Consider the following 21,908-nt stretch of genomic DNA (forward strand, 5'->3'; position numbering starts at 1 on the left):
ACTCTTAATTGTTTAGTGTGTGGTACTAACTAACTAATTTCTCTCACTTGTATCCCGTGTGATGCTATGGAATAGTTTAGGCCTAGAAATGAATTTGTTTAAATGAAAAATGATAGACTTAATGACTAGTTACGATGCTTGTAATAAAATTAAAAACCTCTTTAAATGCACATCCATGGTGAAAGGAAGTATTTATAAGGAGGCTTATGGGGATTCATTAGCTAAGCGATTAACATCCTTTTCTATTCTCTGGTGTTCTTCTGTTTTGGTTATGTGGCATAATTGCTGTAGGAATCTCTCCAAAGGAGAGACTAGACCTGAAATGGCAGAATGTATCATTGAAAATCTCTCTGACTCCTCAGAAAAAAGTTCCATTGGAAATGGTAAAAGGGGGTCCTTCCCCCCCCCCCTCCCCCCGAGCTGTCAAGGAGGAAAAAAAAAAGTCACCATAATTCAATACTGTTCATGTTTTTGTGTTTTTCTCAGAGACTGTAAGAGATAATGATGGTAAGGCGCGTTCTTGCTGTGAATACACTAGGAATTTACTACAGACTTAAAACTTGAGGAAATCAATGTGAGAACTTACCTAACTTTGAGGACGAAGCTAGGAACTATAAAGGCAAGTTTTACCAGTGTGTGTCCATTTCTGTGATTCTGTGGTAGAGGTGGTAGAGTCTGAATTACCTGTGATTTCGTTGTAGCCTTTCCCAGGCTGCATGGTGGACTTGCAGCTCTGAGTTCTGAGCAGTTGTCAGCTTTATTATAAGAAATTTCACATCAATCCCCTCCATTTAGTAACATATATTTCAGAAACACCTACATGTCTGTTGGGATGGTTTTTCATTAACAAGCACAGGACAATTTTTGAAGCACTGTCCATATTCTCAGCCTTTCTCCTCTGAAATTATTAATATTTCTGTACTTAATACTGTAAGTGACAGGTTACCTACAAGGTTTTCCACAGTTGGGTTGTGTGGTTTTTAAAATGTGTTACTTTTCCTTTCCTAATGTATATAGAGATTTTGCATTGTGTAATATCATGTGATGATTTAGCAGTGGCAGAGTGCTGGGTTATGGCTGTAAGCTTTCTTGTTTGCCGCTCTCTTATAACTAATGTACGTACAGAACAGTGCAAATGGAAAAAGTCAGATCTGGTTCTAAACTAGATACATGATCTAAAGCACCTGATATTTCTAGCCAGCATCCATGTAACATCAGCTTTCCAGTAGAGACTTCCTGGGGCTCTGCTGAGGTACAACATCTAAAATATATGACTTTTGAGACCAGCAAACCAGTGCAAGTACTCATGAACCTGACAAAACAGAATTTCACCAATGACCGGGCAGGTTAACAAATACTAATTTTTGTTTTTTTCCAGTTCTGAGTTTTTCAACTGATACTTACCAATGATTATGATTGCTTTCTAAAATAAAAGTGCAGTGTCTTGCACAGCTTCAATATTCCTATTCTTTCTCATAGCTAACACTCTTGAGCAATAGGGTCTGTGGGATATTTTGCTCCTGCAGTGAAACCCTGTATGGGTTTAAGACTGCTGTGTCAAGACTGGTGCAAGAGAGCAGGGAATTTTGATTTTGTTCTCTTTCAGCATACTTTTACATTCATCTCTAGTGTTGCTACTAGAGTAGATATGATGTAGCATTGCAGTGCTATACCATTTTCCAGATTACCTTTCCTCTTCAGGGCAGGCTGCTCCTTTGAAGAGATAGAAGAAAACTTCACAGGTTTTAGGATGCTGCATCACTGAGAAGTGGTAAAGCATGCTGCGATAACCAGAGTGGGCTAGCGCTGCCAACGTGCACAAATCCAGATAAGTTTATTTCTCACCATTTTTCAAATGGAATTGTTCTCAAGCTGAAATGCCTAAAGATAGAAAAACTTCCAACAGATGAATCTGTGTTTCCCTGCAGCAGGTATAGACAACCCCCTTCTTAGCAAATGAGGGGATTAGTGATGGAGCATTGCAGACTGTAAATACTGGGGGAAGAAAAAAAATCTAGCATCCTACTCCCAGTCGCAAGTGATCCCCAAAAGAGAGATTTACCTAGTGCCCATGCTAGAATGCTAATTAAGGTGCATTGTTAAGGGCTAAATACTAGGCTGGGGCTTAGGTAGGTTTCCAGGGAACAGAGGTGGAGAGCCTGGGGGAAAAGCATGTAATTGGATAATTTGGCTTGTCATTCTGGGGTTAGAAGTGTAGAGCATCTTAGAGATTTGTGCTAGTCTTTCCAACTGGTAGGACAGCAAATACAGAGCACACTAAGCATTTGAGGAAAGATTATCCAGAACAGAATTCATTTGAGGAAGAATATTCCTCTTTTGGGGGAAAGGCGGTTATTTACAGGTTCCTGAAACAAGCTGCCTTGGTAGCTCTGTGGCCCCTCTCAAGGGACTGGAGTCGTGTTTGATAATGCAGCTACAGCAAGGCAGGGGATGGTTATCGGGAGGGGAGGAAATCCTCCTCCCGGCAAGCTGGAAGGGATCAAGTTCCTATTATGGGAATCGGCCCCAAAGGGGGCTATACCCGGTGTCCCCAGGGGAGGGGTGGCTGGCTGCGCCAAAAGCAGAGCTTTCTCTTCCTGACAGCTTCTCACGGAACTATGCTTTGCTTGCTTAATAAATTGTCCTGACATGGCACACGCACTGCACAGCAGCAGGAAAATACCATGCAAGTGTACTCCTAAAGAGAAAAGTTAAGGAAGAGAGAAGCCAGCTCTGATTCGGTTATTTACCATCAATCAGCCTGTTGCTTGGCAGGGAGTGGATGATTAGGAGCCTGAACGAGCTGAAAAGGGGCAGGAAGAGAAGTGGAGGCAGCATTCTTGCTATTTAAAGCTGCATCCCCTGAAAGGAGTGTTTGCAGACTGCGCTGGAGCTGGTGCTGAAGAAAAGGGCTCGCAGACTTTGTCCTGGAACTGATGCTGAAAGGCAGAAAGACTCCCCAGCTGGCTTCATGGTGCTAAAATAACCTTACGTTTCTGCACTTTTTGCTGCCCCGGAGGATACATGCCTAACATCTAGGCATGATGGCAATCTGGGTACAAACGAGAACTTTTTTCATCCTTGCCGCTTTATTTGGGCAATTTGTAACCATAAAAGCACAAGAAGAGGAAGAATATGACGCTGGTGAGTTTCTCTCTCTCCCTCTCAAAAAAATAAGAATCCTCCTCTCTGTACCCTCTGCGGTACAAGAGTAACAGGACTTTTGCTTTTACATACTGGGAGGGGGGGGCAGTGGGGTTTGTGCTTCGGGCTTCTGACCAGGAGACGAGAGGGAGGCTTTTGGAGCCGGGGTTTTGCGGTGCGACTGCGAGCGCGGAGCGGGAGGAACGACCCGAGGCCAAGTGCAGGCGGGGAGCTCCGAGCAGAGCCCTCCGGCCGCCGGGCTGGGGGGGCTGGGGGCGGCCGGGCCAAGCGAGGGGGACAAGTAAACACTGAAACCTTGCAGGGCGGAGTCGTCTACATCACAGTCTTTGTTTTAGAGAAATACAGAAACGTGGATTTCCCCTTTATCCTTTTCTCTTCTCCGCACCCCCCGACCCCGGGGCTGGGTTGCGGGGCAGGGGCCCTTGGTAGCCAGCCCCGGGAGGGTAGGAGGGCTGGCGAGCAGCATACCTGGCCCGTGTAACCTCAGCTTGCTTAGGCTGCTTTATATCCCTTTTTCCTTAATACCGTTTCCGTGCCCGAGAGCGAGCGAGCGGTGCCCGGGCTCGTCCCTCGGTCCGGGTGGGTGTCGGGCGCTGTGCTGGCTTCCTGAAATGCGAGTGCGCTGGCTGTGGGACAGCCTGCGCCTTTTGTACTTCCTAGGCTTCTCGTGGGTGACACTGGCTTCCCTTCCCAATACGGTTCAACAAAGGGACTAACTAGTACGTCACCCTACAATATCGTTTGCAATTATTTTATTGCGTATTTTTCAAGAGTTTAATTTTTCTTGTAACTAACCTCTGGTAATACGCTGCATTGCACAAGTGAGGAGGAGTCAAACCCGATGAATAAAACAGTGCAATAATTCTGAAACTTTTGTTCTACAAAGCAAAATGAGACGGTCCTGGCTATGCACAGCTGTGTAAGAAGTCCCATAGAGGGGGCACTTTGTATAGTCTTGGGAGTATAATTCATATGCTTGCCATAAAGGGAGGTATATAGTATGCATTTTTCAATTACACATAATAACAAAAAATGCAGTTGTGAAAACACTGACTTCATTTTTTGGTATGCATTTAGTAATGATAATTTTTTTGTGTTTAAAAACAAAGGGGGGCAAATTTAAAATTTTATGTGAGATTTCTGTGGGGTTGTTACGTGTCCTTTACTAGTTTGTTGCTATTATGGAAATTAGGGGATGAGCCAGTAATGTAGCAACACTTTCTGGGATGTAATTCCCATACGCTGATGACTGGGGAAACTGAGAGGTATGTGGTAAGTCAGAGAGCAAAATCCATTGTAAGTAATTAGTGACATCTGTTTGCACTTACTTCACTTACTCATCTTCCTGTTAGAGAATGTAACAGCTTTTGTCTACTGTACATATGAAGAAGCTCCTTCTCCGATGTTCGTTATGTTAAATGAGACCCCTAAAGCTGTTTGTGTTGTGAGGGATGGTGCACAGTGAGGAAGAGAGGGGGGGTTGCGTCTTACACATAGGTCTGGTTTAATTGCATAAATGAGGGGTTTCAATTTTTATTTAACTCCTGATGGAAGCCCAACAATGCTGCAGAATGGGCAGGTTTTTACCCTTAGTTTTTCCTGGATTTAGTACTTGTGCAGAGGTCTAACATCAGCGTACATTGTCTTGTACTGTAGGTGATTCTGTCTGCACAGCTGCTTCACTTCTCCCCATTCAGTTGGTCAAGTGTGTCACTTGAATATAGGTGCTATAGTAAACAAGTATTGGAGCTATCTGGGGAAGCAAGGAAGGCACTTTCAGGAAGCCTAGATTAGAAAAAACTGTAAGACTTTCAGAAAGTATGTGAAACAGTGTTTTGCCAGTCATTTTTCACACCAGTCCTAGAAAAAATGAGAAGGATTAAATACTGGTTGTCAACCTCAACCACAATGGAAGAAAGAAACAGCTTTTGCAGAAGTATGTGACAGAATTTATCACAATAAGGGTGAGTGATATTGATAGCTAAATTGAATAGAATGAAGTAGGTAAAATAGTTTAAAACAATTAATGAAAGAACTGTAACACTTCTTCAAACCAAACGTACTGCTTAACATTTTTTTTTTTCACACTTACCATTGCTGTGCTTTTAAGTAATGCCAGTTTCTGTATTCATCTTTTTCTTCTTGGAACCATTGCAGATTGGTCTGTTTCACTCAAGAACACTTGGCTGGTAGTGCTATATAGCATACACACTTAAAATGCACGTAAAGACGTGAAAAACAGACACTTTCAAACTTACAAAATACAATCGGTCATTATGAGAATAGCTGTTTTAAATGTGCCTATTTAAAAGTTATTTAGGAATAAAGTCAGCACTGCAAGGACTGAAAGATCCTGGTTTTAATTTCTGTGTATGGGGGTACAGACTAGTTCAGAAATGCAGTAGGGCCAAAAAGTGCCCAGGAGATGGCTGAAATTATGTGCTGTTTAGGCACTGAATGCTTGGAAGCCCCAAAGTTTTGGTGTAGGGATTTCCACACACTGTATAATCTTTGCTTTTTCCTTAGGACTCAGGATAGAAGAAACTACTAGCAGAAGCAGTGTATGCTTCTGGGATCCTTTCCTGTCCTCTTGTGAGTGTAAATGTGGTTGCCATCTTCAAAAAAGTTATTTAAGAAAACTAGAAACATACCTTCAGTGGAAAACTTCCTGCTAAATTTGAATCAGAGCTGAAATTGTGGGAATTGCCTCCTTCAGGAGGATTTGTCTGCACAAATTCCAAGTGGGCATGGCAGTGATGGTCTGTTGCCACCATCTCCCATATTTCTCACTGCAATCCTCTGTTTGCCTGTAGGTTCTCACCAGTTTCTGCAATACACCCTTGTCTGTGAATTTTGTGACAATTTATCCTTCCCTGTCCCATTCTTGTGGTGTCAGCCCTGCTTCAGCTGAGATTAAGATGAGCACCGGTATTGATTTAAAAGTATCTGATTTGCCTTGACCAACAATGTGAGCGAGAAAAACCAATTTGAATTCATGATCCTCTTTGCCGCCTTTGAATTCTCGAGGTCTTTCACTTTGTCTGGAAACTATGCAAAGGAGAATGGAGTGGCCTTAATGGAGACAGAAACAGCTCAGTTGGTTGAATAGGGCTATTAAATATGTCCATTATCCCCTCACTGATCTTAGAGACATTATCTTTAGGGAGAAAAGAGTTTACTATGTTGCACAGTCTCCTGCAAGTGTTGGGAATATGATGGGAAGGGAAAGTCCACTGTAGATATGAGTAGGTAAGAGAATTATTGAGCATTCATGCCAGATGCTTCTTTGGTTTTTATGGGTCTTTCATCTTTTTAAGGAGTCCTCAAAGCTCCTAAGGACAATGATATTCAAGGGGGGAAAAAAAAAAATCTGTCTTGCTAATTCTCACAATTTTAGTGAGGATCTTATGATACTTAGAATCATAGAATTGTTAGGTTGGAAAAGACCTTTAAGATCATTGAGTCCAACCATTAGCCTAGCACTGCCAAGTCCACCCCTAAACCATGTCCCTAAGCACCACATCTACATGTCTTTTAAATACCTCCAGGGATGGCGACTCGACCACTTCCCTGGGCAGCCTGTTCCAGTTCTTGACAGCCCTTTTGGTGAAGAAATTTTTCCTAACATCCAACCTAACCCTCCCCTGGTGCAACTTGAAACTGTTTCCTCTTGTCCTATAGCTTGTTACTTGGGAGAAGAGACTGCCACCCACCTCGCTACAACCTCCTTTCAGGTAGCTGTAGAGAGCAATAAGGTCACCCCTGAGCTTCCTTTTCTCCAGGATAAACAAACCCAGTTCCCTCAGCCACTCCTCACAAGACTTGTGCTCTAGACCCTTCACCAGCTTCGTTGCCCTTCTCTGGACATGCTCCAGCACCTCAATGTCTTTCTCATAGTGAGGGGCCCAAAACTGAACAAAGTATTCGAGGTGCGGCCTCACCAGTGCCAAGTCCAGGGGGATGATCACTCCCCTAGTCTTGCTGGCCACACTATTTCTGACAGAAACCAGGATGCCATTGGCCTTATTGGCTACCTGGGCACACTGCTGGCTCATGTGCAGCTGCCTGTCAAACAACACCCTCTGATGCTTTTCCGCAGAGCAGATTTCCAGCCACTCTTCCCCAGTCCTGTAGCATTGCATGGGGTTGTGACCCAAGTGCGGGGACCTGGAACTTGGCTGTGTTGAACCTCATACAGTTGGCCTTGGCCCATCCATCCAGCCTCTCCAGATCCCTCTGCAGAGCCTTCCTACCCTCAAGCAGATCAACCTTACCCTACCCTCAAGCACTCCCACCCAACTTGGTGTCATCTGCCAATTTACTGAGGGGTGCACTTGATCCCCTCATCCACATCATTGATAAAGATAGTAAACAGAGCTGGCCCTGGGCCCTGGGGAACACCACTTGTGACCAGCCACCAACTGGATTTAACTCCAGTCACTAATGCTCTTTGGGCCCACCCATCCAGCTAGTCTTTACTCAGCGAAGAGTGTGCCCATCTGAGCCGTGATCAGCCAGTGTCTCCAGGAGAATGCTGTGGGAAATGGTGCCAAAGGTTTTACTAAAGTCCAGGTAGCCAACATCCACAGCCTTTCCCTCATCCACCAAGTGGATCTGCTACTGTCACAGGAGATCAGGTTAGTCGAGCGGGACCTGCCTTTCATAGACCCACGCTGGCTGGGCCTCATCGTTTGCTTGTTCTGTACTTGATTCTTTTCCCTCCACCCCAGAGTTCCAGATCCCAAGATCATTTGCTTGTATGTGTTCCTCTAATTAGTGAGAAAGCGTGCATGTGTGTGTGCGTAGGTATCTATGTATGTGGGCTTAATCATAGCAAATAACTTTAAAATAGAAGTGATTATAGCTCTAAACAAGCAGAAAATGAGAATCCGTTATTTAGAAAAAAAAAAAAGTCACAGTTCTTTGGGGACTGACTCATGACACTTGGATATTTGTGGTTGGCTTCCCTGCCTATAAAAGTGTGGGAAGGAGACTCTACACAGAAATTTCCACAAAAAAAGTACTCAAGAAGCTTCCTCCTGCTCAGACTGAGCAAACTTACTAAAAATTATGGAATACATAAAATTGAGAGTCGTATCAAGCTATCTACATTAGCTTGTTTTTTTTTTTTGTTTTTTTTTTTTTTTTTTTTTTTTTGTTTTTTGTTTTTTTTTGTGTGTTTTTTTTTTGTTTCATTTGGTTTTAGAAAATGCTTTGTGGTCAAAGAATAATTGTGTGCTGTGGTTGTTAGTGCAGGAATCTTTGCCACAATGTTTACAAATATAGATTACTGCCACAGAAACCAAATGGTCACTTCATGCTCTCATTCACGTTTTGGCACACTCACACTTCATTTCTTGGTGAAGTCCTTTCATCTTTGCAATTTGTTTCTATTTGATAACGTTCTGTTGGGTTGATTTGTTCATATAAAACATTGCGGGATTGGTCCTGTTTAATAATACTGTATGTTAACATAAAAATACGCTTTTTCAATTTGTTAACTCTTTAGAAGCTTTCAGAAAAAAAAATAAATGTTCACCAAACCCCTCAATTTATTATAAATTTACCTAGGAAACCCTGCATGAGAACAATGCCTAGTGTTTAAGTACTATTTATATCTGGGTTAACTGGAAGTTATATGAAATTCCTGTGATTAGAATTTAGAACTAGTCAACTCAGCACATTACTTGTTTTTGGTGTTTTGTGAGAAGAGAAACACAGGGATTCTTGTGTGTACGTGTGGGGAAGCAGAAACTCCGAAGGCAGATCTTCATGCAACACTATGATCCTTTAAAAAAACTGAGCAGATGTTCATGGCCTGTGTGCAACTATTTTTCCATATCCAGAGAAAGGCAACGAACTCTGTGCCAAAAAAATAATAGAGTAATAATAAAAAATAGTCGAAATTCCAACTGGAGGCATGTGATCTATCCTTATATGTACACTGATTGTTTCACCCATGTTTGTCTTTGTGACCCTGCACATTTTTTGTGTGTAAAGTCCTGATGATATAATTCTTTTTCTCAAAAAATCTTAGATAGAATAAAGTGCCAATCCAATGGATTCTCAGTTGGGCCAGGGAAGAGAGACTGGGCTTGCACTTCAACTTATTTTATAGAAAAAAGAACCTATTCTTAATGTAATGCACAGGGCAAAACCAAGTATCCTTTAGCGTAAAATGAATAAATTAATCAGATTAAATTGGAATTTTGGTTTTTGACAAAGGCTTCTTGGAGTTTGAACTGCAACAGACCCACTTTGTTAAACTGCTCTTCAAAAGCCCCAGTGAGGCTGTCCTGCAGAAGGTCAGGTATAATCTGAACTGGAATGTCTGATGCATTAATTTAAAGCATGATAAGAAGGGAATGAGGAAGAAGTGTTTCAGTAGTATAAAACAAGTTTTCTTCAGTTATTTAAGAAATCAAGTACGTTCAAGCTGGAGAAAAATGGCTTGTGTGCCACACAGCACTTTGAGGATGAGAGGTACCTCAGATGTGACATCGTGTACTGTTTACATCTTTAATGTAATCAATACGTGATGTGTGTACAAATTGTACCTTTTCTCCACATTTTGTCACAGATTATGTTCTGTGATGTATACTTTTCCTGATTCAAATTCTGAGAAATCTGAAGAATTAAGGCTGTTGCTGAACTACCAGAGAGGATAAAACAGTCATACCACCTATAGGAAGTGACGCAATTTGTCTGTGTAAGTTCTTGCTTTATAGGTTGATTTGTGGTTATAAAAACCATAGCACATGGAAAGCATTGGATGCTGATAAGCCTTCAGTGCTGTGGTAATTAAAATATCCAGACTGTTAGTTACAATTATCTTTTCTGAGTAAGCAACATACATTTTTCATAGCCTGCTGTGCTGTCTTTTATTCTTGTAGTGAGAAACTAGTCCATTATTCCACTATCCCACCCGCGTTTGCTGCAGAAAGGTCATGTGTTATATAAGCACGAAGACTAAGAGTGATTGTCAGAGGGCCAGCGGTGGGATGCTCTCTGTGCAGGGAACCTCTATTCGTGCAGACCCTTGGGATTCTGCTTCTATTAGCTGCTGAAGATAGGTCTTGTCTTTGGAGAGCTGATCTAAGGTGGTTCCTTGGCCAGGCTGCTGCCAGCTGCAACTTGATTGGAGTTTTGGAGAATTTGTATTTTTCTGTAGCTTTGTGTAAATAGTATAGTTGGGAGAATGATATAATGGAGTTGTTTTTAAACTGAAAAACTTCCATGGTGTTTTGTGTCTTTACTAGTCTTCATTTATAGCCTTTGGACTATGTAACGGTAACACGGGAGGACTAAAGAATTAATTTGGATCTCTGTGCCCCTGTTCTTTGGGTAATGTGGCTGAATAGAAACACAAGCTGCGACTCTGATACTACTGGCAGGAATTCAGGGTTTTGGACATGAACTCATTTAGAGTAGGAACAGAAGAGTAAACTGTCTCACTGAGGCCTGCTCCCTGCTGTGCTGTAGATATCTGGCTGAGAAGGTCCATACAGTATCTTCTCCAAATACTCTTTGGTCATGAAATGCTTGACAGCATCCTTCAGCAAGCTGACCATCTGAAGTGAAGGATTAAAGACACAATGACAATGTAGAGCAAGAATTGATTAAGGGAGGTAAAAGATGTCATCATGAGTCTGTCCTGGCCCAGTTGCTCCAAGATTAATACTGCATATAAAAATAGTGATGAAAGTACAGGCTAAAAGCCAGGAGGAAACTGTTCCTCATTTAAGAATTGTTACCTGTCCCTAGACAGCTGTACTACTATAGGTAACCTCAGAGGTTACGCTGAAGGTTTTGTTTAAAGCAGTCCTCTATCTTCCAAAAAACATAGAAGACCCTGACTCATATCTAATCACTTTCTAGTCTGAAGTCTCATGTCTCCTGTCCTGTGAAATATCCTAGTAGGTCAAGAAAAAATATATAAGGAAAAAAATTAAAGCAGAAGCAGTGAACAGAAGCTGTGCTTGCTTGATCGCCTGTTTTCCACTCAGCTTTTTACAAATAGTTTCTTTACAGAGTTCTACCAAATCTTTTGATCTAATGAAAACATGATGTAATGCCACAGTGATTGCTATCCTATGATAATTATTTCTGTCTTCTTTTCTGTCTATCTTAGTGGTTTTTTTTTTCCCCTCAGCTGCAGTGCCTTAAATTTTCCCAGTACTGAACCTCACTTGTTCAGTGATTGGGTAACAGCATCCCATGGCACACTGTTGAGATAAATAATTGAAATCTCACTGGCAAGAGGAACTTCCTTTAGACTAGGATATATGATTAGGTTTATTAAGCGTGAGTACAATTTAGCCATCTTTAAACCATCAGTGCTATTATAAGGAAATCAAATTACCATGGATTATAAACATTCAGTTGATCCAAATTATGAATTATCATTAATAAGTAATATGATAAATAAAAATTTATTTATTATTATTTTTTTTTTAATATAAAACACGGTCTATCTTTGGCTTTCTCACCATTGATGATGAGCTTCCTGGTAAGAAAGATACCATTGAGTAGCCGGGTCATCTCACTTGTCCTGTAAGTCTCCCAGAGGTTTCCTGAAATTCCTCTTTCTATCAGAAAGTGAAAATATACTTTAATGTCACTTATCTTTACATATGTCCCAGTCCCAATGGTAGTAATGCTTTGCACAAGAAGTTCAGGTCAAGAAAAGGGAGAGCATTTTCTGTGGTAGCTGTGACCAGGACCATTGAAACCTGTCAACTAAATCAACTAAAATGGAGATTAACCACTGAGGGCTCCAGCTAGCAAAGCATGTTGTGGTTCTGGGGTTGTCCTGGCTCAACGTTTCCTAACAGCATGGCTGCTGATACAGATCTGGCTGAAGATGTCTTTAGCTGTCAGCTATTGCTTCTATCAAGGAAAGGTAATTTACCGTGGTTCTGGAAAATTCATTATTTATTCATAAGGAAGTTTGAAAATCTATTAGGCTTCAGGTCTTTGGAGATATGAACAGATCTTCCAAAAATATTTTAGGGGTCAGAATTGCAGATGGTACTGTAGCATCTCTGTGTCACTTAAGGGAGAAATTTATCACCATTCGTTGTGCGTACTGTTGAATTATAATTTATATGGCTGTTGTTACAGGGGAAAGACATTGCAGAGTTCCCCTATCAATCATATTTAAAGGCTATTGCTTGATGGCTTTATGCTGTGTTGATGCAAAAACATTTGGTTCACTGTCTTATGAAATCTTAATGTTAGTATTGGCTTGAATGTTGCTGTTGTGAGTGGCAGGAAAATCAAAGTATGTGATTAAGCGTAATGTATCTTTATTGTGGATGAAATCTTATGGTTTCACAGACAGTTTTCTGTAATCTAGATCAGGAAACAAACGGAATGTTAATGAAATTCACAGATATTAATGAGGAATGAAATACCATCTATGAAAATATAGTGGTAAGAAATACAAAGAAGAGACTGATCTTAGAAAAGCATAGGCTGGAGTGATGATAACAGTTTGCATTGTGCTCTGTGATCAGAGGGGGCTAAAACTAAGGATGCTATTCTTTATCATATAGTAGGATTTGGTAAAGAAAAATATAGTTCTCATGATTCATTAGGCAGAAAAGCATGAGGGAAAGGACGAGAGCTTTTGTTCCTCCTTCAAGTAACCAAGTCCAGTGTTGGCCTAAGTGGTAATTTACAGGGTAAAAGATGGTAAAATGGAAATTTAGGGGACCCAGACTTGAATAGGACAGCTGTTCTGAGGACTGAATCTCTCTTTTTTGCAAGATTTTTGCTGTATGCACACCTGCCAGACTGAGTAATCCTCACTGTCTCCCAAGCTCTGAGAAGATGATGAGGGGAAGGATGAGAGGCATTGAGTATGAGGTGGGGCTTGTACCTCCTCAAGAGCCCTTAGCTGTGCAGCTGACGCATATTGTCCTACTTCAGGCCATGGAAAAGGAGTGGAAGTAGCTTGCGTTTTCCACTCCTTCAGAGGCATAGACAGAAAGTAGTATCTCTTTTCCTCTGTATTATTTTTTCAATTGAAGGAGTGGCTTCTTTTATTATAAAAGAAAATCCCAAACCAACACACCCTAACGCCTGTACTGAAAATCTATTGGTTTCTAAGAGAAAGGTAATCAGCTTCTTAGCTTCATGATGCGGTTAAAGAACCTCCAATGTTGAAGGTGTATTTTCTTTAATTTGTGCAGAACATGCAAGAGCTTTTAATGCTCTATGTATCAGCCTTGATAGTGTTTTCTTTAAGCCTGTGAGGCATTAAAACAATGTTTTTGACACAGGGCTTACAAGACAGTATTGTTGCATTATGCATACTTTGTGTCTTAAGACACACAGCATCTGATTTGTTAGCCATCCTACATCTTATAAAACCGAACCTTTAAAAGTGCTTGAATTGTCTAAGTAGAGAAGGGGGAGTGCAAGGCAACAACTTGTGAAGACAGAGTTAAGACTTTTATAGACCTAGTAATCAAATCATAGCACTTTGATGTCATCATTATGGGAAGATCATACAAAAGACTCCCAGTTTAACATCTGAAATCTTATTTTGTCTACTAAGGGTTTGGTTTTTGTTCTTTTGTCATTTTGTTTTGTTTGGGGTTTTTTTAGGAAATCTTAGTGAAAAATTAACATATTTCATTTTCAAATTTCTTGCACTAGAAAAAGAAAATTCTGATTGTAATGTATTCCTCCATATTTATTTTAAATATCTGTAATTTAGAACTCTCAATCGGGAATGATTTGAGCTGTAAAGCTACCAGTATATATGCTTAAATTTAAAAAAAAAAAAATCATGTATGTTTGTAACTTACTAAATTTTAGAGTAGTGTAATATATAGTGTGTTAGATATCTGTAGTGTATTTTATATATATACACACTCATATAAAGTGTGATGTCTTAAGACATCAGACACTCCCACTGTATGGGAACTACATTACAAGGCAGATGCATCTTGCTGGTAAAAGTAATGGAGGATGATTTCCAGATGTTTAAATGCTTGCTTTGGCAAGAGTCAGAAAATACTGGAACATGCATTGGCAATGAAGGAAGGGAAGAACCTGATGCAAGAGACATCAAGCCTGGCGACAAGAGAAGTAGAACATGGAAAATGGAGCCATGTGGAGAATGAAGAGCCAACACGACAGTATGGCTGCTGTGACAGCACTGAATATTGGAACTATACTAATGACTGGCAGAGTGCCGGAAACCTACTTCAAAAATTAAGGCTGAGGCTTGACAAATTGTCCTTTACTTGTTTTTCTTTTCTTTTTGTTGTTGGTGTGTTTTTTTTGTTTTGTTTTTTTGGTTTTTTTTTTTTTTTTTGAATCGTTTGCTGTAGTGATGGAAGATTTTGTTTAAACCTGGATACTGTGATTGAGTAGCTTGGGTGTGCTTTGACTTTATGTTGTTACTGTAAAATGCCAAACCTTCCTATGAAGTTGTGCAGTGCTGAGCACAAAGCATCCTTGATCTCAAATGAAGCCTTAGGGTACTACTGTAATATACATACTGAGTCATTGTGCTAATAATATATTTCTTGAACTGCATGGATTTTCATGTTGAATAGCTGACTAGTTTCAGAAGTGGAATCTGTCTCCTCAGCAAAGAAATCTCTAGACAGTGAATCACACAAACTGTTGTTTGCTGTAAGGTTTCAGTAAGCATACCTCTCCGAGGCGCTGGCCATCATTTTAGTGTACAGACCCAAACTCTACAGCTTTATCACACTGTGTCAAAACGTTCACACTTCTTGGGTTTTTAGTGTTTTTGGGGGCAGGGTGGGATAATGGGGAGAGAAGAGTTAAATTTTGATCTCATTTAGGCTGTGCATGTTTGCCCTTATGAAGAATGCCAGGGCCAAACTGTGAATTTCACTGCTCTAATTTTTTTAGTGATAACTTTCTAATGATTTAAAAATTGAGGAAATGGAGCACTTAGTTGTTTGAGCTGTGTGGTTGGTTGTTTTTTGTTTGTTTGGTTTTTTTTTTTTTTTTCTTTTTTCCAGCTGTTTTCTGTTTCTTTAAGCCTTCCCTGGTTTCCTAGGAAACCTCTGCAGGACGGAATTTGTCTATTTTACAGGCACTGCAAGATAGTTTATTTTGTTTGTGTTTGAATGTAGTGAACACAGAAAGTAAATATTTGGTGATTTAAATCTCTGATTCAGGAGAGTAATTTAAACCTAACTTGAAGCACATGAATAGCCTTATTTCTTGTAATGAGATGACTGATACCTAGTTATGTTTGCCTAACTGCCTTCATGAATGAAGACTTTAATTATTTCAGTTTTTTATTTGAAAGAGGGCAACAAACATCAGGATCTATGCCTCTGCAGTAAGAATTAATTAGAAAAAAGGATATAGCAGTGAGATACTTATAATAAGAGTAGTTACTTAGAAATCCTTTACCAATTCTACTGGCAGAAATTAAGTGCACATAGAGATTATTTTCATAGGAGCAGTGGTTTTTTAAATCTATCATCACTGGAGTACTAGAGGTATGCAAACTTTTTGTAATCAACCACCATGCTAAGTTTTGCTATCTGTCTGCCCGAATTCACGTGATTTTGACTGATGGTTGCTTCCAGTCACAAGTAAACATCAACCCGCAAACACAGCCCAGTTTCTGGTTTCAGAGGGAACCAGGAGAATCTCAGTGGCTTTGGTTTGAGTTTGCTCTGTGCTCAAACCTGATGCAGAAAAGGTCACTGCAGGACCTTGGCGCCGAAGAACAAGCAAGTTAAGGCTTTTGGCGTTCTAAAGACAATCTGTGAGCTTAGTATGATGGAAAAAGTCCTGGTAAATTTTCTGTGAAGCTACCAAATGTTCAGTAAAGACTTAACTTGTGCTTAAACAGGATAGTGACTTAATACTTGGTGTGTGCAACATCCTGTTGTGCAGCTTTGTGTGGAAGAATGCTTCAGGAGCCCAAAGCTGGAGGGATGGCACTAGGAGGCAAACATGACTGTTCCTGGAAAGCAGGGGGGTTCCTACAGTCTTGTTCTCTAACAGGACACAGCTGTGGCTTACTTAAAGTCCTATAAATGTCAGTGAGTGTTGACTCAATGCCATGAGAAGAAACTTTCTGGTGTGATAGTTCCCTGCTGTTCTTTACTGGGACAGGAATCACAACTGAGCAGTTCATGGCACACAATTTCAAAATGTCACATGAGAACAAGATCCTGCTGCTTTTCTTCAAGTCTGCATCAAATGTCCCTGCTTTCAAAGTGCCAATTACTTCATTGGGACAACTTGGCAAGTAGAGTTCTCTTGAGAAAACGAGTAAGGTATTCTGCTTTGTGCTGTCTTTTGTTTTGTTTTGGTTTTTTTAAAGCCTGTTTATCCCATAGGTTAAATGTTTAAACTTCTGAAAAACATGAGTCTGAAAATACATCACTGCTTTTGAGATAAAGCTGGTCTGTGGGCTAAATGATGATGAGTTGAAACAAAAGCATGCACTGTTGCATAGTATGTTATCCAGATTTTCTAGCCACCAACTGATACTCAAATTAGCTGGGAAATCTTAAGAACCAGGAGTGTATAGCTTCTGCAAATAGTTCCTTAAAGGTTTTCCCCTTGGAGAGAGCTGTGAGACGCTGCGCAGCAGTTATTATAATGAATTTCAGTATAAGTATAGGTTGTCTTGTAGTTCATGTTTAAAGGCCATTCTCTAGTTTGTTCTTTTGTTTCCACCCTCACAGAAGAAAAAAAGGTATGACTTTAATGGATCCCTATTATCTCCCAGTCTAATCAAATAAAACTGAATCCGGTTAGGATTAATAGAGTGGTTTGTCTGACTTTAAACCACAGATTTGGAGCTGGTTTCACAAAAGAGTACACTTCTACTAAAATTAGTTTCCAGTGATTGTTCATTAGAACCATCAGCTTATACTTCTGATCACGAAGAAATAGAAATCAGAACGATTTTTTTTTCCTGAAATGCATTTTATTTCTTTATAAGATGGCTAAATCAACTCTTTATCTTACTCTTGCATGCATGTGTATGTTCTCTCTCTTTTTCTTTTTTTCTTTTGTCTTATTTTTTTAAAATCTCTTCCCTTGTGGAGGCTGAAAGACTTGAATTCATCCTTGAAGTTTGCAAGACTTAGGAAGTTCTAAGTCATTTGTTTATACAATGCAGTGCATTTCACAATGAAATGTAAATACCAGGACACTGATGCTGCCATGTTTGTGGATAGCATTGACTTATAACTGTTTATTAAACTGGCAGAACTAGATTTCGAACGTTTTGTCATAGTCAAGCAACACAAATAGCTATTATCATGAGCCCTTTTGTTTTCCAGCAAACTCTGAAGGTTGAGCTAGAACTTGCTTAGGCCTGGTTCTCTTAGTACTTGTCTCAGTAGGTAGAAGGTGAAGTTTTTTCCAGGGGTGGTGGTGTAAGTTTGTTGGAGTTTGGGTGGGCTTTTGTGTTTTAGTTTGTTTGTTTTGTTTTGTTTTTTCCCCTCCACTTTTCTTCCCCCTGGAGTTACCTAGTATGAATAAGATGGGGGTTTGGCAAATTATTTCAGAGCTAATGCAGCAGAAGCTTTTCTTGTCCCTTTGTGTGTTCTGTAAAAGCATTGCTTCTAGTACTGCTAGCCTTGCTTTGGTATCACATAACTGTGGTTGTCATATTTAATGAAAAAAATTGCATGTGGTTCTGGCTAACAGTAGCCTCTGTCACACTGGAAAACTTAGCTATTATATTCAGTTTGCTTAGGAATAGAAAAGTCAATTTTTCAGGAGTACAGATATTAAAAAGAAAAAGCAACTGCTGTGTAACCTGTAGGTTATTACAGATGTTATCCAATCATAGCAATTATATTAATATTTTTTGCACAGTGCAGCACAATCTCTTCAGGCATCTGAAATGTTTCTTCCAGGTCTTAATGAACTAAACATATTCTCTGTTCTTAAGGGTGATGTAGGCATGTTCCATTCTTCATGTATAGTTCTGCTATACATTTTTGTAGTCCAGTAGTAGATTTTGGGCTGGGAGAACTTGCAGATTTAGCCATTGATCCTACTGATAGATGTACTACTGAAGAACAAAAAGTATTTCCTCAAAATGCCTTTTTCCTCTGATCTAGCTTACACTAGTTTTCTTGGGGTTTTTTTTTCTTTTTTTTTTTTTTTTTTTTGTCTTCCCATCCTGTGGGAAACATGTGGGAGCCTGCTACCAGACAGCTCTAGTTTTGGAAATGGAATTGGCTTCGTGCAAAGTGCCTGAAGGGCAAAGTTTTTCTTTCAGTCCAAGTAGATGCATAATGAGTTTTTCAGCACCTGTGTTAATACACTCACTGCTGTATTATGAAGAGTCTGAAATGCTTGCAAAATTCAGGTTTTTGTAGCCTTTGAGTGAGCGGTGGTTTTTTTTGGTAGCAGGGGTGGGGGTTTGTCATAGGAGATCAAAGCTCAAGTCATATGTTGCACCAGCACTTTAGATGTTACTTACTCGGAGAACTACCTGCAGAAAGAAATGTCACTGGCGAGTACACTAATACTGTTTGGTCTGGGCATGAATGTCCCTCATCTAGTAAAAAGGAAAAACACAGTGAAGCCATGAACAGGCTGGTATATATGTAACTCAGGCTGCACAAGAACATTAAGAATAGAACAGAGAGTATAAAAACCTTAAACATATTACAACTCCCTTTGATCCAAACTGACTTTGCGGTTTTGATTAAGGACTGTTCTCCCCTAGTCACTGAATGTTTGACGTGAATAGTCCAGCATTTACCTGAAATTAATCAACTGTTGGTTGTGCAGCAAAGTTTTCCACTCAGTTTAAAGTGTTACCTACGTTCATAAGAAATTAATATTAAAAAAGAAAGTACCAGGACATCAGGTGCTTGAGGTCTGATTCAGAGGGATTGAGTTTCTAATGCAACTTTTGTAGACTATATGAAGCACAGTCTAGCTCCTGTGCAATGCATCTCTGCGTCAGTATTGCAGGCTCTTCTGAGGCACTAAAATGTCAAGGCAGCGATAATGTTTTTGTTCTTCAAGCGCTGACAGAGTTTTAAAACAGGAAATAGAAAAGCAAAGAGAAATTTTTCTCAAGATGTATTAAAGTGCCTCATTAATCATATTTTAGTATTCCTTTATTATGTGGACTTTGAAATGGATTTTATTCCTGGATTATTTTGAAAGTATCATACTGCTACATCATAGTAAAATGGCATCCCCTTCTGAAACAGTCTACATACCAATGCGTTATGCCTAAATTCTTCATGCATTGAGGATGTTGCGCTGCTTGTAGGTAGGGGAATGGAAACATTGAGTGGTGAGACCTCTATTTCCAGCTGTCTGCTGATTCTTAATATTCCCTTTGGTTACTGATTGAGAACACTCAGTAGGGGAGGGCCTCTGTACAGATTTATTTACATAGTGACCACCTTCTGGATAAGGGTGTTTCACGGTGAGCTCTAGACACCTGTTTTATGTCAAGAATATTAAATTGTATAGCTCACTTGCAGAAGGATGTCTTGCAAAAGTCTGTTGCACATTTTTGTATGCTGTCCTATTTGGAAGAAGATGCTTCTGTTACCAGACAGATGATTTGCATGGATGCTATTCTGTTCTTTCATTGTGTATTACCAGATGTGCATCTGGGATTTAATTTATTGCCCTTGAGATATTCTGAAGAGTAATTATGTTCTGAATGAAGCAATTACAGGTTTTGTACCTTACCAGTTGGCTCTTCTGCCTCGGTGCCTGATCACCGGGCTCCTCAGGCTGTATTCCTTTTGGAGAGAGCTTGCCAGTAATGAATGAGGCCTGTTTTCCATATTGACCTCAAACTATACATAATTACCTAAATCCAGCCAACCGTAACAATGAGGTGTTCATAGAAAATGTACTTCGTAGAGGGATTTTATACAGCTTACAGTGCAGTTAAGTTGAAATTACGTAGCTCTTTATGGGAAATGTATGGTTAGTTATGCCTTTTGCTGCACCTCCCCTCAAATCTACACCATGAAAGAAACACATCATCTGTATCAGCACTGCTGTGAGGTTGGATGTTTCCACATTTTGGCTAGAAACAATATTATTGAACAATAGGAACAGCTTTATGTTACTCTTTAATATCTTTACAATAATGTTAATTTCTCAATTATATGAAATTTTAGCACAAGATTAATTTATTCTTTGATTATTTTAGTTCAGTCAATCAAGAAATTAATTGCTCTGAATTTATAAACATCTTCTGCCTGCTCCAAGCTCAGTCACGGGCCTGTTAGTTCTCAGTTAAGAGCAGGGCAATAGGAGACTTCAGAAGGTGCAGTTTCACTCCAAAGTATAAGTAGAATGGTGGAGGGAACTTCACGCTGGCAATGCAATGTTTACTTAGGGCAGTGGAGCAGGAGTTGAACTTACATTTGACTGGACAGCCTTGCTGCCAAGCTCCCCCTTCATAAGGTGAAAAACATGTTTTGGGCAGGGAATTCACTTTTATTTAACTAAGACACTGAATTTCTTTATTTCACCTGCCAGTTTTCCTTGCTCTGAACAATATGAACAGCGACCATTGGGTTCCTGCTCCTTCCTCGCACCCCACCTGGCCTCAGCTCTGTCTCTGGTGGTCACCTTCCAGCACTGGTTCAAACTGGGCATTCCTGAATTCTTAACTTCTCATTTGCTCCAAAATTCTTTTCACTGTAGGTGAATTACTTAGAGGGTAAAAAGGGAGAAATGGTTTATTTAATCTGTGCCAATTCCCATTTGTGAAACAATTAGAAAACTGATGATTGATTGATGGTCTTAATTATGATTCTGATTTGATTTCTACATGGGAAAAGTTGAATAAACATGTTCATTTTTCTTGTTATCCGTGACAGATTAGAGTGAAAGTAAACAAATTGATTAATTTCAAATTAATGTTTCAAACAGTGGAATTTTATTCTCACAACTAAGCTGATGGTGAAGTGGGAACTCAACTACACTTGATTCTTGTACAACTGGGCACTGAACTAGCAACTTTAAATATTTTGTATGTAGTGGAAATACTTTTCATGCAGTAGACATTGAAATAGCTTGAGGGAGAGACACCTGTGCAGATTTCGTGTATAACTGAGATAATAAACAGTTTATTTGAATGCAATATGAACAGCTTTATTTGCACAAGAAAAAGTCTGGCTGAGAAAATCAGGACTGAAATGTGCTTTTTTTTTTTTTTTTTTTTTTTTTTAAATGCAGCTCTTGGGGGCGTTCACATGTTTTGTTTTATTTTCATCTGGTCTGCAGTATATAATATAAGTTCAGAGCTTGGAAGTGGTTTTAGGAAAACTGCTTGGAAATCAAAATCCCTTTTGCCTGAAGAGGTTGTGCCTGGAGTCAGTGCTGAGACCCTGGAGCAGTTACTGATCCAAGGGTGAACATCCAGGCTGCCGCAGTGTGTAATGAGCCCGCTCCGTTTTTTCAGGCTGGTGCCTTTAAACACTAAGCGGGTCTTTGTTATTTCTGAAATCAGCACAGAACCAGTGAAATAAAGGCAAGCCACCGTTTATTTACTTCAGCTTTCACGAAGGAGGCCTATCCCAGGCTCTAGGCAACCTGCCATCAATTATCCACACAATTCATAACAATAAAAGCAAAAAAGCAGCAAATCATACCCATGTTTGCCAGTTGCCTTAGCTGAGGGGAAATGAAATCATCCAGCCCCTTGCGTTCCCTTAGGCCCTGCAACTCAGCCCCTATCAAACATTTGTTCCAGAAACAAGTTACGCCTCTGTTGG

General features: G+C 40.0%; 1 protein-coding gene across 1 annotated transcript in view; it reads left to right on the forward strand.

Annotated features, from left to right (window-relative positions):
- Positions 1-2,577: 2,577 nt before the first annotated feature.
- The window catches only part of COL5A2 (collagen type V alpha 2 chain), a 111,325-nt gene continuing 91,994 nt past the window's right edge, over positions 2,578-21,908 (forward strand). Inside the window, exon 1 of the mRNA XM_032995213.2 lies at positions 2,578-3,144. Within this exon, the coding sequence (XP_032851104.1) occupies positions 3,042-3,144 (103 nt within the window). The 5' untranslated portion in view covers positions 2,578-3,041. The remainder of the gene's footprint in view (positions 3,145-21,908) is intronic.

This window comes from Tyto alba, unplaced genomic scaffold, assembly GCF_018691265.1.
Source record: "Tyto alba isolate M040663 unplaced genomic scaffold, T.alba_DEE_v4.0 Super-Scaffold_7, whole genome shotgun sequence".
Classification (NCBI taxonomy): domain Eukaryota; kingdom Metazoa; phylum Chordata; class Aves; order Strigiformes; family Tytonidae; genus Tyto; species Tyto alba.